Here is a 16529-nt window from a genome sequence, read left to right as displayed (position 1 = left end):
AACCTAAATCTGCCTTGTATTAGTTTAAAACCATGCCAAACAGTTTTAAACAAACAAATAGTACTGTTAAATCATATGTAACCTGTAATGAGTATTTCTTTTGCTCCTCTGAAATTAAAAATCTACAAAAGTGGCTGCAAAGAAAAAAAGTTATGTTCTTCTTCAAAAGGGTGATAAACATGTGGGGCCTACTTCATCCTGTATGAGTATGGATATGGATGCAGTGACAGCATTAAATAAGGACATAGACAGATTCATGACAGACACTCGTAGTCAAAAGTACAAAAATATGTGCACTGAGTACATATAAAGTTGGGATGTCCCACTTGTAGTATCTCACTCCATATAACACCTAACTCTTCCACTGTTACATATTTCCATTTACCAAAGTCTCTGTTTACTGCTTTCTTATTCCTTAATCTGTACATTTTCACTTGCCGGTACCCAAACCACACACTGTTTACTTTAGAAATCATTCTTTATCCCTTATTCCTAAATCAGGAAACTATCCCGAAACTTATTAATTTTCCTGCCCCAACTTCATTTTTTTCTGACTGCGCCTGACTGTTCAGTAGCATGCAGGAACTCTTCAGGAGGACACAGGACTTTGGCAGAGAAATAACTAATATCTCTCAGCTGCTCAGATGTTTTTTTCTGGGGGTAGCACAATGAAGAACAGCCAGACAAGATGTTTCAGAGGTCTTACAAGTCTTGCGAGCTAATGTTTCTCAGTTTCTTTAAGAGAGGTTGCATAAGTGCTTTTAATAAGAAGGAGTCAAAATATTTAATTCACAGTTTAACTGTATTTGATTTTACATTATCACTTATGGTTTATTCTGTGCTAGCTTTCAAAGATCTATATAAAGAAGAAAATCATAAAATCATAGAATGGCTTAACTCAGAGGGGACCTTAACGATAACCTTGTTCCAATCCCCTGCTTGGACAGCATTGCCACCCACCAGATCAGGCTGCCCTGGGCCCCATCCACCCTGGACTTGAAAGCTTCCAGGCAAGTGGCATCCACAACTTCACTGGGCAGCTGTGCCAGCACCTTACCACACTGAGTAAATCATTTCTTCCTAACATCCACCCTAAATTTCTCCCTTTTAAAACCTTTCCTTTTTGTTCTATCACTATCAGATAGAGTTAAAAAAAAAAAAAAATTCACCCATTTGTAGGCTCCTCTTCCCAATGGAATGCCACAATTAGGTCACCCCAGTGCTAAAGTTCCCAGACTGAACAAGCCCAGCTCCCTCAAGCTTTCTTCATAGAAGAGGTTCATGCGGCCACACTTTTCAAGCCTGTCTCTCTGTATGGTTCCCTTCTTTCACAAACCCTAAAGGCTCACTGGAGAAGACAAACCTGAATTTAATACACTCGCCTTGTAGGCTCTTGCACGTGACATTCTGACTGAAAAAATATCCTAAAAGTCAGAAAGTTTTGTCTCATACAGATTCTACGGCGCTGAACTGGGTTTACGCGGTGACGTTTTGCGGCGGGGCAGCACAGAGCAGCTGCAGGGATCGCTCCCGTCCCCAAAGCCGGGCAGCCTCCCCACATTGCATCAGAGCCAGCCGCCTCCAAGGGCCCCACCGCTGCACACAGCCGCCCATCCACCAGCACGCAGCTCCAGGAACGGGACTCGAACCGCTCTCAGCAGTAAGGCAGTAGGAGGCGACGCACAGCGGATGGAGACGTTCGCGGCCACGAGCTACCGAGGCCATGCCTAAGGAAGTCGAACACCCCACCACAGGCGACTCTCAGTCTCCGGAGTAACCCTATAGGCATTAGAACAGCCTTTCCGAGGCGCTCCCTCCTCAACACAGTGAAACCTCTCGCGCAAAGCCATTTAAATTCGAGCCCTCATCGCCCCCCGCCTGCAGCAAGGTGTGCGGAGCTGGGCACTGACGTCACGCACACGCAGGACGGACCGAAGTTCGCGTTCCGTTCTCTACCTCCGGCCGCTCGATGCTGCACGCAGGCGCGCTCCCGCCCCCCCCGCCCTCCCCCGCGTGCACGCGCACGCCCCCTTCCTCTCCCTCCCACGGCGCTGTGGGCTGTGCGCGCCGCCGTGAGCTCCGGAGGGGCGGGGGCGGCAATAGCAGGCTCGAGGAAGGGGAGCGCGGAGCGGTCGCTTCCGCCGGCAGCGTGTCCCCGGGGACGGATCGAGGGAAGCCTCCCCCTCCCTTCGCTGTGGTGTTTTTTACGATTTTGGTGTTGTTTTTTGGGTTTTTTTTTTTCGCTCCGCTCTCCCTTTACTTGCGCGTGAGGTAAACGTGGTGCGCGCTGCCTGCGCTTCAGGTGGGGAAGGAGGGAGAAAGAAAGCGGGCAGGCTCTGCTTCCCCCCGCTCCTCAGCGTCTCTCCGGAGCCCTCCGCGCCCCGCTTCTCCCCGCGGCGAGGTACGCGGCCCCTGCCGAGATGGGCTGCACGCTGAGCGCCGAGGACAAGGCGGCGGTGGAGAGGAGCAAGATGATCGACAGGAACCTGCGGGAGGACGGCGAGAAGGCGGCCAGGGAGGTGAAGCTGCTCCTGCTCGGTAAGGGCGGCCCCTGGCTGGGCCGAGCTCCGGAGCTGTGAGAGCCGAACGGAGGGCGGGGGACGGCGGAGGTTCCCCAGCATCTCTCCCCAGGGAGCGGCGGCGGCGGGGCGCGGAAAGGGCGCGCGTGGTCCTCGGAAGCGTTGGTGGCAGAGGGGGGAGCGCAGGTGGGCGCGGCGGGGCTGCAGGCCGGGCCAGGGAGCGGTTCCGAGAGGCTGGGGCTTTGTTTAGAAAAGGCGCCGGCTCCGCGTGAAGGGTGTGCGATCTTGAACTTCTGATGTGGGTTCTGGGTACTTCGGTTCCGAGGAAGAGCTTAAGGGAATTTCAGGTTGGGAGATGTTTGTTTCGTGTGGAGCGTCCCCTTCTGAAGCGTCGGTGTAAGAGTGAAGTGGAAGAAGCGTCAAAGGAACACGAGGCGCCGTCTGACTTCTTGCATTGTTTTGTTTTGGAAGTTGGTTACGTTGCTGAACTTGTACAACGTAAGGTCAAACCTTGACGGGTTATAAAGTGTGTAATAGAGCGGATCACTGGAATAGGGCGATGAGGAGCTGCACAGAGAAGCTGTGGATACCCAACCTCAGGAGGTGCTCAGGGCGGGTTTGGATGGGGCCCGGGTATCGATCTGGTGAGCATCAGCCCTGTGCACGGCAGGGGGTTGGCACTGGATGGCCTTTGAGGTCCCTTCCAGCCCAAGCAATTTCATAGTTCTGTGCCATCAAGTCTTCCTGATTTTGCTCACAAGTTCCTGGAGCTAGCAGCTTTGCGTATTTAAAGTGATATGTTTGTGTATAAAGATAAATGAAGTAAAATTACTGCTAAAAATCACTATGAAAGGGGAAGCAATATTTAAGTAGAAATGCCTTTGTGCAGATCTAAAACTGTTGTATGTGTTGTGGGCAGCTGAATCCTGCAAGACGTGTTGTATTGATGTTATGGGGAGTTTTATGTTATGCTTTATAGCTTAACTGCACTGCATCCTTTTAACCCATATTTAAAAAAAATAAATATATACAAAAAAAATTTGGAGTTTCAATTTTCCTTGTGCTGCTACAGTTCCAAGCATGGTTTCTGGTTTTTGAAATACTACCCAATTTTCTCTCCTCCATAAATTTGTTTTCCTTGAGTGGAGCATTCTGTTTAGTACAAATCTTGCTGTAGTAGAACTCAGTAACTTCTGTCTGTTGCAAACTTGTAAAATAGCTCCCAACAAGTACAGGGAACTGAAGCGCTTCCCTCTGTGTTTATATGAAGAAACAAAACAAGCTAGTATGGTAAAGCAAACTTCTAAAAAATGTATGTACAGATTTAAAATTCTGCATATGAGGGGAAGAAAGCTTTTCTCTTCTCTTTGCTTTCCAGAAAGTGTTAGGCTGTTGGTTGGTACTGTGCTTAGTCCTGTGCAACTTTGTAAGCCTGGAGTCTGTTGCGTGGGAAGGTTAGCCTCTGATCAGCACTGCAGAAAATGTCCTTTTTCAAGAGATGCAGAGTACTGGTTTGTATATGCTCTGACAAGGCACTAGAAATAATTTTTCAGAGTTTTGCTGTTCTGTACTGAACTTTAAATAGACATAGCTAGTCGTTATGCTATTCTGTAAATGTGGATAACATCTTCTATAAAATTTGCATTAAACTTGAGAATGAGCTGTTTTCGGAGGCTTAATATTCTTGTCTACAAATTTATATGCTAGTAGCTTTTTATATGAATTCTTTCTGATACAGATAAGCTTTTGAGGAATTTGTTTTCTGCTGCAGTCTACTGAAATGTCAGGAAATGAAGTTAATGCTCAAATACATGCATTTCCTCACCTTACGACTCAGTGTAGTATTTCCCTTCAACTATTAAAAAGTGAAAATGAGCAGATGAAGAATTTCTAGGGCCAGAGCTCAGAGTAAGGCTTTATGTATACATCTATGGATACATTTATGTATTTCAGATCCTAATGGAAGCTTTTCTGTTCAATTTCCTGTGTTAGCTGTCCTAAATGTTATATGAATGCTTTATCTGATGGAAAAACTATTTTAAGTTACTTCCACTAGTCATTTTCTTCTTGCCACTCATTTTCCCAATTGCTTTTTCTGCCCATATGTTGTAGTTTGTCATCAACTCACTTGTATTCCTGCATCTATTTATGGGCTTGTTCTACTAAAAAGATGCTGAAATAAAAGGAAAAGAACAAGTTGTGGTCTGCTGACAGGAAGATATGCCATGTGAGAGGCATCTGAAGTACCTTGCTTATGTAGAAACAGTGTGTAGCTCTGTGCTGAGTACTCAGTAAGGCAGTTGTACTTCAGGATCTGTAAAAACTATTTCTGTATGGTGATTAGAGAATCCTAGCAAAACTTGAATTACTTAGTGTGTTAACTGGAGGATAGGTTTATAAAATTAGTCTGTTTCTGGCTTACAATGGAATTAAAATAAAAAGCTTTTCTGAAGGTTTTTCTAAGCCAGGAAGTATCATTGATTAGAGGGAGCTGTGATACTGCTGTGCATAAACCATGACTTTGTGAATAATACCACTGATCTGTGGTAGATTCGTGTTTTGTTCTGTATCTAGGAAGAAGCAGTCATATTCAAGCTGTTCTAAACGCTGTTGGTTTGAGTTGTCTAACTTTTTAAAAACATACTATCTGTAAATTGGTACTGCGTTTTGTACAGGTTTGACTGTAGATCATGCTTCTGTTCTTGGAATAAAAGTATTGGATTTGGACCAATATCTGTGAAAAATATTTTAACCTTGTAATTCACTTAAATGTTATATGCTAACAGCAGGAGAACCTTCTCTGGAAAACTTGAAAACCATCTTCGTTATTAGAAATAAGCTGAACATATATAGCATATAGCTGAATGAGCCAGCTGGAAAATGTTTGTGTATGGAGCTTGGTGATTTTTTTTTTTTTTAGTTGTAAATTATTAAATAAGCTGCTTTCATTTAAATGGCTTTTATCCATATGTCTCCTGTTTGTGATGAAGGGTTTTTTTGAGTTTCCATGAAGTGTAAGTGCAGTCCAGTATGATGTCCAGTGCTGAAAAATTTAACATTCCAAGTACTTTTCCTTAAGCCCTTAAAGTTTGTGTCACTGGTATTTCTTAAACCTGTTTCATGATTACTTGAGGTAATGTTTGTTTCTTTCTCAAAGATAGGCTCATGTATCTATAGGGTAAACTATATTTCTGAAAAACTGCGTATCTTCTATCTTGACTGCCTTCCAAGAGAGGGAAGCAAAGGAACCAAGTTTTTCTCTTCCATGGTGATTTTTTTTTTTTTTTTTTTAATTTCTGTGTTCAGAGTAGGGGGAGGATGTGAAAGAAATACTGTGATGCTTGCAGAATGAGTGTAATTCTACTCATTTCGGGAGGTGGTGGCTCTTTGTAACTGGTCTGTGTCCTGCATTAATATACATGTGATCCAGATCAGGTGTGGATTTGCAAGTATGTTTCAGTTGAATTAGCCAAAGCGCATAAGACTGAATTCAATGCCAACAGCAGGAGAACAGACAGTACCTCATTTAGTAGAAAGCCTTCTGGTATGAGGTTAACTCATTGAGTTTTATGAATACATTCAAACTGGCAGCATGAGTTTACAGGATTAACACATTTGTCTTGTGGATCATCACATTTTTTATCTAATACAATAAATTAAGTGCTGATGTTCTCAGTATCACTGGAGAAGGCAATAGGCCTATTCTTTAGGAGAGGGTTCTGGGATCCACGAGGCCACTGATTATGTGTGACAACTGAAGTTGTCTTCTTTCTGGATAGTCAGGCTTCCAGGGCCTTTGTAGTCAGGACCAGCAGAGCTTCTACGTCCCTTATCAGATTCTTATGGTTCACACTCAAACACTGTTGCCATGTTCTTAAAAAACCTATTTTTCAGTTTAAGGCAGAGAATTCCTTTTTTTTTTTTTTTTTTTTTTTTTAATTGTAGTTCTCCCTGCTGCTGAAGGCACTAACTAAAATTATATTCAGTTCTAAATTTTCCCTTCTCAAACATTTTTTTCGAACTACTGTTCTTTTGTTCCAGACCTTCGTATTTCTGCTCAATTGACTCCCACTGCATACTCATCTTTCCTGCAGTGTCATCTTCACAGTCCTTGGCAATACACGCTTTCCTCCAGACCTGACTGCACAATGGACTTAAATATATATATATATATATATATGTATGTGTGCATTATGTACCATTAATTTTCTTGCCTTTCCTCCAGTGTTTTCTTTCTCCATACTCAGATAGATGTCTCAGTTACTGGAGCTCTCAAAGCCTTTTTCTCACGAACATATATTGCACCTTTCAGGAATTCTTACCTTTTCTTTGTAAGTTATGCCAGCCTCTGTTGTAGTGGTCCAAAATATCCCTGAAAACATTTCCTGCCTGACCTTCAGTCACAATTATCTGTAGAATTTAAGTTCAAATTTTGTTTAAGAATTTGTTACAAGATAACTTAGAAGTGTTTAATTTTACTTTTGGTTTATTATAGAATATTCCATTTGCAAGTGACCTACAGGGATCAACTCCAATTGCCCAACTATTTAAATGGCATCCACAAGATAAAATGTATTAAGGGCATTATCCAAATGCTTCTTGAACACTGTTGGGTCTGAGGCAACAACCACCTTGCTAGGAAGCCTGTTCTGGTATTTGACCACTGTCACAGTAAATTTTTTTTTCCTCATGTCCAGTCTGAATCTCCCTGTGTGCAATTTTGTGCAGTTTCCATGTGTTTACTGGAGAGAAAAGAATTGCTGAGGACGAGAAAAAGAGGAGCCCGTTGCACAGAACAATGTCACTGTTGCTTCTCCTTTTCTCCAAACTGGGCAACCCAAGCATCCTCAGCCTCTCCTCATGGGGCATGCCTTCCACCCCATTTAACCAGCTTTGTTGCCCTCTGCTCCAGAGACATTTGAGGACCTTAACATACTTTTTATATTATGGGGCCCATATAGGCACACAGTATTTGAAGTGAACCCACAGCAGTGCTAAATGTAGTGGGAGAGTTACCTCTTTGGACTGGCTGAGTAGGGTGTTTAATGCACCCCAAAGTGTGGGTTACCATTTTAACTATTGAGCTGGTGGCTCACAGTGAGCTGCTGTCACCAGTGCCCACAGATCCTGTTCTGCTGAGCTACTCTCAGCCATTCCTCTCCCGGTCTGTGTCTGATATTACTCTGTCCCAGGTGCAGCACCCAGCACCCAGTATTGATTGCTCAATACTCCAGCCTGTGTAGATTGCAGTGTAGGCTGCCCAGGGAGGTTGTGGAGTCTCCTCTGGAGATGTTCAAGACCTGCCTGGATGCCTACTTGTGTGACCTGGTGTAGGGAACCTGCTTTGGCAGGGGGGCTGGATTCGATGATCTCTGGAGGTCCCTTCCAACCCCTACAATTCTGTGATTCTGTGATTCTTCCAAGTATCATCAGTGGATTTGCCAAGGATAAATTCAACTTCTGCATCAAGTTTTCTGATTAAAAATGAATAGGACTGATCCTAGGATTGAGCCCTGGGAAGCACCACTAGTGTCTCGCTTCCAGCCAGGTGTAACCCCATTCACTACAACCCTTTGAGCTCTGCCGTTCAGTCAGTTCACCACCCAGCATAGTGTGAACCAGTTCATCTCACAGCTGGACACTTTGTCCAGAAGGGTACTGTGAGGGATTGTATCAAAAGTCTTGCTGAAATCCAGAAAAATTATGTCCACTGCTTTCTCTTCATCCTCTAAGCAGATGACTTTACTGTAGGTAATCATCAGGTTAGACAGACTGGATGGACTTTCCCATCATGAAACTATGTTGATGATGCCTGATAGTAGCTTTGTTGTTTGAATGCTCCTCTAGGACAGTCTTCTCTATAACTTTTCCAGGTACTGAAGTTGAACTAACAGAGTGTGCCCACTACACATCTTTTTGTTATTTTTTTTCCCCCAGATGTTCTGCTGCATGATCTGTTTAAATTTAGATACTTCTTAGTAGTTCTGAAACAGAAACTGTATTGTATTTTAACATGGTACAGCTGAATGCTGGCATCAGGATGTTACTTGTGTGAACTTCTGTGCATGACTTGTAATTATGTTCATGCAGTCCTCAAACCTTAGTACTAAATATAGCAATAATTTGTAAGGACAAAGTCAAAATTGCTAGATTTCCCATTGCATACCGTTTCTCCTTGCTTTTTTATAAGGAGACTCATGCATATACAGAAGACTGAGCCACTTAGATGTGTGTTTGTATAACTGCAGTTTGGGCTTTTGTGCTTGTTTCTCTCTTTGAATTTTGGTGTACTAATTTATAACTTTGGTCATTAGTGTGTATAGACTTCTTAAGTCTTTTTTCAGCATTCTCGTGAACAGTTTGCTTTAGTATGTATGCTTTAAGATGGAGCTAGAGAAAAACCATGCATTTTGTACTGTGCTGTAAGACCAACAATGCTTGCTTCCTTTTTTTCTCTCTAGTTTAAAAGGTGTAGTTATGGATTTATATCTTTTTGCTTTTTTATCAGGCACTAAAGAAGTTTCTGGATTTTGAGAGTTGTGCAATAGATTTCAAATGTTTATCTTTAAAGAGAGATTTCCTTCAAGTTGTGTTCTAATGCTGTGCGATTTTTTTTCCCCCTCTTGAATCAGAGACAAAAAAAAACTCCAGTAAATAATTTTTAGTAAGCAGCTCATTTCCAGCATTAACACTGCCTCAGGGCAGTACATACATTTTGTAATACACCAACTTATTTGGTTTCTTGTTATTTTTTTTCTGGGAGCACAGTTTATTGTATCATCATTGTGCTAATATGATAGCTTCCTACAGTTCTATGAATTATGTTACTGAAATGATCTTGTAGTGAAGCTAACCCCACTTTTCTAAAGAGTTATTCTTCATTAACTTCAGACTGCAGCTTATAGTACAGTTCCTTGCCTAGTTGTGTTGGCACAACTTGAGCTCAAACTTCGTGCTATAAAGTTAGGCTGTTCTGATTCATATATATAAATATATAAATATAAGTAAATATATATATAATCATTTCTGAGGTAGCTCATACTATTGTTGCCATATTTTACCCTCTAATTGTCTTGGTATTCTATAAATACCAGGTATTTTGAAACCAAGCCATCAGTCTGCTTCAGAGGTCGTGAAATTCTAAAGTGAGTTTTGCTGCTGTGAGTTTAATAGATATCTGCAGTGTTTCCTGTAATGTGCTGTCTGGCAAATGTCAAGGTAGAAAATGAAAGTAGAGAAGAGAGATTAGAAATGTTAAGTGTGAAGATTTTTCTGCCATGGAAACGCTGCAATAAAGATCTGAGCTGACTTGATAATCAGCTATTAGAAGGCTTTTTCCAAAATGTATATAGGAAAGCCTGTATTGATGGAAAACTTGCTATTCTGAGCTTGACTCTTAGTCACTGACCAGCTTTACTGAGCTCAGCTGTTCTATTTATTGTCCTTGTTTGTTCAGTGTCCTAGTGTTGTCTCAGGCTTTGTGTAAATTACTGTTTTGTTATTCTGGAAATGGAAATTGGTTGGCTTCACCTGAGAGATTGTGTATCTGGAAAGAAATACCTTAAACTGGTAAGGGATTTTATGAGCTCTTGGAAAATTTGGGACTTTTAAACATGTGAGAGCAAGAAGCTTTTAGTTTGCTGCTTGGAAAAATGTATTTTTTGAAGTGGCTTAACTTGGTGACATTTCTGAGCTGAAGGATGTTAAGATGCTGAAATCATTTAGAAAAATAAGACACAGTAGCATACACTTTTTACTGAGACAGCTTTGTGTACTAGGAATAGATGCTTTTGCAGTAAAAGACTCATGATATCACACAGTGGCTGAGGTTGGCAGGGACTCTGGCTCGGTTTGGTCCAAAACCTGCTCAGGCAGGGGCAGCCAGATCAGAGTGTCCAGAACTACATCCAGGTGGCTTTTGAAGATCTCCTAGGAGGAAACTCCTCATTCTGTCTGGGTGAACTGTGCCATTACTCAGCCACTCACACAGTAAAAAGTGCTTTTGTGATATTCAAGTTGAGTCTCTTGTGTTCCAGTTTATGCCATTGCTTCTTGTCCAACCACAGGGCTCCAGTGAAAAAAATGCCTGGCTCCGTCCTTTTTGTCCCTTGCCTTCAGGTATTTAGACACATTGATGTGATCCCTTGAGCCTCCTGCAGACTGAACACTCCCAGCTTTCTCAGCCTCTTCAGTACTGAAGCGAGTTGCTCGGAGAGGCTGTGGAGTCTCTTCCCTGGAGATTTTCAGAAGCTGCCTGCATGTGGTCCTGGGCACCCTTCTGTGGGTATCCCTGCTTGAGCGGATCGCCTCTACAGGTCCCTGCCAACCTCTCCAGTCTGTGATCTGAAAGTGTTGTAAGTTGAGGTCAATTTTTGACATCAGTTCATTTTAGTTTTTGAATGCCAGCCCTTTACTCTTTGGGGAAAAAAATGCAACAAAGGATAGGTTTAGTTATGGCTGGGCCTTTCCTTTAAAGTAACATTTCTGTGGAGTCTTTAAACAATTTGTCTCAGTGTCTTTCTTTCAGGATCTCAATTGTTGGGGTACTCTGCCTTACAGTGTATGAAAACTTTAAAGAGACTTGTTAAGAGGTTTATTAGTATACATGAATTGCTTTCCTTTCCTGGCTTAAGTAATTGAAGGGTTAGTAAACCTTCAGGTAACACAATTTCTTGTTCATTTAGCATTAACCTGATAAATAAGTAGAGATGTTGATATATGCATCTATCCTTTTATGTAAGCTGTACATTTATATTGAGAGATGTGTGTAAACTGCAATATTTTGTATACCTATATAAATTGATAACGAAATTAGTGCTTTTCATGCATCTATTTTATTTAAAGGAATCAGTGTTAGAGTATACAGTGCTGCAGTTTATGAAATAAACTGTATATCGTTACTTTTTCATACATGCTTTTTAGAATGCATTATTGCATTTGAAATGTGTAATAGACTTAGCAAAGGTACCTGACTACATCTTTAGTGAAATGTAACTGTATCTAGGCAACCAAATTGGACAGGAAGTTTCTACAATCATTGCTCTGAACTGATTGCTTTTAAAGAAGTCGTCAATATACTGTAATGTAAATTCCAGTTCTAACATGGGGAAGGAAGCACCAGCATGAAAATCTCAGCCCACCTTGCAGCAGAGGACTCATGGACCTCTTCCGTGAAGGCAGGTTGAGGAGAATTGGGTGTGTTCAGTCTGGAAAAGAGGAGGTATGATCTCATTGTGGCCTTCCAGTACTGGAAGGGAGCTTACAAACAAAAGTGGGACTGTCTTTTTATGTGTGCAAATAGTGGTAGGATAAGGGGGAATGGTTTTAAACTAAAAGGGAAGATTGGAATTAGATGTGAGGTGGAAACTTTTTTACTCAGTGGGTGATGAGGTTTGTCCGGTGAAGTTGTGTATGCCTCATTCCTGGAGATGTTCAAGGCCAGGCTGGATGGGGCTCTGGGCTGCCTGATCTAGAGAGTGGCAACCCTGTCCCACAACAAAGTGATCTTTAAGGTCCCTTCCAATCCAAACAATTCTGTCATTCTATGGACTTCATATGGCCTGTTTTTTGAAAGGATTGAATGCGCAGCTTGGAATCAAGTGGCAATCTGTATCACTTCTTTCATGAAGTTTTTAAAGTAATTTCTCTCATACATCTGTCTGCCTATCTTTTTCTCCTACGTGGTTGAAGCTGATGTAATACATAACAACTCATGTTATGAGCTAAACAGATTACAATGGTAAGGAAATACTTTCCAAGAATAAGAATCTTGCCTGCTTTGTAAATACATGTTGGAATGCCAGGAATAAGTAGTATCCATTGTTTAATAGTGTAGTGACATAAATAGTTACTTGGCTATGGGAACTGTTGTGTTCCTAAAAGGAGAGAGCTGTTGCCACATCTGGCTGAATGATTTTGCACTCTCCCTGGTACTTTAATATGTTTAAGTCAGTTTTGTGCTGGTTTAATAGTCAAATTAGCTATCCTGTTTTGACTTTGTTTTGCTGCTAGAGTGGTCAGTCTTAACTGATATTTTTTAATGGTCTGGTCAGCACCTGAGTAACTGCATAGTGAGCAGCAGAGATATGTGCCTGATGCACATGGATTGCTAGAAGTGAGCAGCAGCAGATGGAAGGTAAATGGATGCTGAATGAGATGTTTCAGTTTCTGCATTTCTCTGTTAGAATTTACTATAGGATTGGAGTAGCAATAATGTTGTTTGCCTGCAAAATCCAATTGGTAGAGTTGTTAAACTTATTCAAAACTCATTATTTTAAAATACTGCTATTGTAGGAAAGACTTTTCAGATAAGAGCACTTGATTGGAGGAAGGAGGTGTGAGCTTTGGTTTCATTCCAAGTACAAGGAGAGTCAAACGTGTTTCCGTATTCTTCTGAATGCACTTTTAACGTACAGGTTACAATCTCAAGTGGGAAAAGTTCTTTTTTATCTGGTGCTTTGTGAAGAATGCCATATGGTAGTGAGAAAAAGATAATGACCAGCTCAGTGTCCAAACAATAGAGTGCTCAGAAGAGTAGAGATGTTAGTTTCAGTTACCAGTACTGTAATATGGGAACAAAATGAGTGGAGTATTAGAATGAAGTTTTAAAATTTGCTGTGATTGAAGGTGAATGGCTTGCAGTAACAGAATTGAGAACAAACGAGACAATTGTCTCAATTAGTTGTAGGTTCTGTTCAGTTAAATATCATTTTGAATTCTCATTGATTTCTCAATCTACCATGATGTGTGGTACAAGAGGACTGAAAGTAAGCTGCCTAGTCTCATTTAAATGCTGCCTGTATTCTTGGTGTTTGAAATATTTCTTGAAGCATTTTGAAAATGGATTTATCAGCTCTGTGCTGCTTCAGTTACTAAGCCTTAACAAATCCAGTAAACCATTATATACCTTCTGAAGCTCTTAGTGACATTGACAGGGATTCCTTCTAATGTGCTTTAGTGCCTCAGTGTTTGCTAGCAAAGGTTGTCGTTTAATTCCTAGATGAGAGGCTATCTGGATTATTTCCTACCTGCTGTTCTGGAACATAGTGCCTTTTGGTGTTAGATCAAACCATGACAACATACTTGTTTGTTTTTTCTGGTCTTGTTGGGTGTGACTGCCTGTTTGAATGGATTGAAATCTGATAAACCTTAAAACTTTAACACTTTAATTTGAGACCAACTGTTTATCTCAAAGTCTATTTAAAAAGAAAATTGATTCAATGCTATTAAACACAGATAATTGTGTCTACCTGTAGGAAGCTTTGTGGGAAAAATACATGTGTGTACAACAGTGTGATTGAATATGCACTCAAGTTTTCTTCTTTCAATTAAAATAAAAAATATGAGTTCTAAAAATAATTCTTTTTCAAAAAGATCAGTTTGGGTAGCAAGACCCTTTTTGTTCAGCATTTCAGGCTGTATCAGTTTGTAAATCTGCACCCTTCTGATGGAGGTAGAGCCCTTCTTAAAGTATATGTATTTTGACTGCCCACATGCTTATTCTTGTTTTTCTGGAGCTCACAGTCCTCATGCTATACAAGGTGAGAAACACTAGGTGTGCTAGACATGGGTGAATTTGTGTGAACCAAGGTTTATTGCACTACTTTTACAATATGGACTAACTTCAGTATAACTGCATTTGTCCTTGTATAAACTTTGATGATACCCATTTATCTTACTTGCAAGTGATACCTTGGTATCACATGACAAGTAGAGCTTTAGAAAACTAAACAAAAAAACAGTTAAGATTTACATGAGATCTTATGTTTTGAGAGGAATGCATCCACCTTGCTTTCTGATTTTTCCCAATTTTTGTATAGTTACAGTAAGTGCGGTAGAGGATAGAACAGTACTGTTGTTCGGAATTGCGAGGAGCATGAAGTGAAAATATGCTGTGAATTTTAAGTTACTTTGTTGTATGTTTTTACCAGAATGATGTGCATGGTGTCTGCCTCTACTGCAGCTATGAATTTTTTGTGAAGTTTCTTTGGTTGTGATTACTGATGGTCTCCTTATCTCTCTGCTGTCTCAGTCACTGAACCTGCCATCTTCTCACAACATATCTATTATTCAAAGAACAGTAAAAGGCTGTGAAGGCCACCATGCTGTCAAGAGAAAAAAGACAATTTGAAGTTCTAGGTATTTAATTATACATGTTAGGTATGTTGTGTACTGTTGGCAGAGATTGACGGTAGCTGTTGTAAACATTGTAAGACCAAAGGGGGTGATTATTTCTGGTGGACTGTATAGCATTTATCTGTATGGTTACATATAATGTCCTCTCAGACTTGTTCTCTAGGAGGTCTTTACTCGTATCCTTTCATAGTGTGACTTTGAATTATGCAGTGATTATTGTTTCTGAGCATTCTACATGAATACTTATCTTAGAAGAGGATAACTACTTTTACTTGTGCTTTTTAGCTAACAAATTGAAGTTTTAGTTTTGAGGAGTAGGTCAATTATTTACTGTTCTGTTAGAAACACCAACAGATTTCTGGACTTGGAATTTTTGCAAGAGTCCCAAAATTTTCAGAGGCTCACCTCTGATTCATTTAAGTAATCAGCTGCTAAACTTATTGAGACACACTGTTGGGTGCTTTGACATTCAGTAATCATGCATGATGTTTTTTAATAGCCCTGATTGTCATCTCTAAGCGTGCATCTATTCCCCTAATTTTTGACATAATTAAAGTTATTTCAAAAATTTTAGCCTCAAGTTTGTTGTGGTCCTTGTGTGCTGGTCACCTCGTACTTTTTGTGTGAAGTCTTGCATATGTATTAATTGAAGAAAATCTTCAGAATTAAAAGTATGGTAACACTGTCCCTTGTCTTATAATGCAGTGGTTCTACTTTCTTTCAAGAGATGTCTTGTATGCTCTTAACAGAAATCTTCCTTAAAAGTAGCTTCAATTCTAAGGTACTGCATTTCCTTTAGAATATTTCACAGTGTTTCTGAAACATGCCTGGAATTGTGCCAGAGCTCTCTTTGGGATGATTGGTCCACAGTGTGATTACAGTAAAGGTGATGCAGATGATGTTAGAAGTAGCTGTACAGCCATTGATTTGAAGCAGTTGAGGAATGTGGATGTAAAAGTAGTTTTGAAGAGTTAGCTGTACTTTATCTTCAAAAGCTACACACATAACTGAAGTTGTCTGCTAGATTACCTTTCTTACCACATCCATCAAATTGTAAGAATAAAGATTGTTTCATAACATCTTTGTCATAATAAGATATTAAACACTATTAGAGAATTTGAAATAACTGGAAACTCAATTTGTACTTCTAAAGATAAATGGAAACATGAACATGAATGGGAAGTTACCTTAAAATCTGCACAGTAGAATGTCTTGTGCACATTTACTCCTAACAGTATTCTTTAAAGAGTTCCAGAGGTTATAGTGAATATAAAAATTAACATTCTTTGCTACTTCAGTACTAAATTAATAAATATGGTTTTAATAACAACTTTATATTTTTACATTAGTAATAACTTTAAGTCTTTTATGTAGGCTAAGTTTATAGTCTTTGGTTGTATAGACCTGGCTAAGCACACAGGATGCTAATTTGAGTTACTCTGCAGTTGCTTATTTAAAAACATTTTATTAAAAATAGTGTTTAGCTGTCTACCATTGATTTCAAAAATCTGGTAAGGGTGATACTGAGGGCTTGGGGGAAAAGTAGTGGCTTAAAATTAGTTCTTAACAGAGATGGTGAATTATAGGTTTGCTTAGTGCAGTTGCTCTAGAAATAAACCAGCATGTGGCTGCTGTAACTTTGAGAATTATCTCAGTTCTTTCATCTGAGTCAGTGTCACAATTTTAGAATCTGTCATTCTTGTGGTTTCAACGAATGATGTAATCTGGGATTTACACTCCATTACTGCATGTTGAAGTTACTGAAATGTTTCCTTCCAGACAACAGTAACCACAGCTTCTTTTTTAAGTCATTCAGAATTTTCTGACAAATTCTGCTAGTTGTAGAAATTCCAAAACTAATATCACTAAATGTAT

The 16529-nt window shown here is 40.3% G+C and overlaps 1 protein-coding gene across 2 annotated transcripts in view; it reads left to right on the top strand.

Annotated features, from left to right (window-relative positions):
* Window positions 1-2059: 2059 nt before the first annotated feature.
* Window positions 2060-16529, top strand: part of GNAI1 (G protein subunit alpha i1) — a 34215-nt gene continuing 19745 nt past the window's right edge. For both annotated transcript variants that reach the window (XM_042872651.1, XM_042872650.1), the window contains exon 1: window positions 2060-2538. In XM_042872651.1, the coding sequence (XP_042728585.1) occupies window positions 2421-2538 (118 nt within the window). In that variant the 5' untranslated portion in view covers window positions 2060-2420. The remainder of the gene's footprint in view (window positions 2539-16529) is intronic.

The sequence above is a fragment of the Lagopus leucura genome, unplaced genomic scaffold (assembly GCF_019238085.1).
Source record: "Lagopus leucura isolate 7727_CA_CO unplaced genomic scaffold, USGS_WTPT01 Super-Scaffold_100008, whole genome shotgun sequence".
In the NCBI taxonomy this organism is placed as follows: domain Eukaryota; kingdom Metazoa; phylum Chordata; class Aves; order Galliformes; family Phasianidae; genus Lagopus; species Lagopus leucura.
The sequence above is the reverse complement of the archived record's forward strand: the minus strand, read 5'-3'. Positions and strand labels throughout refer to the sequence as shown.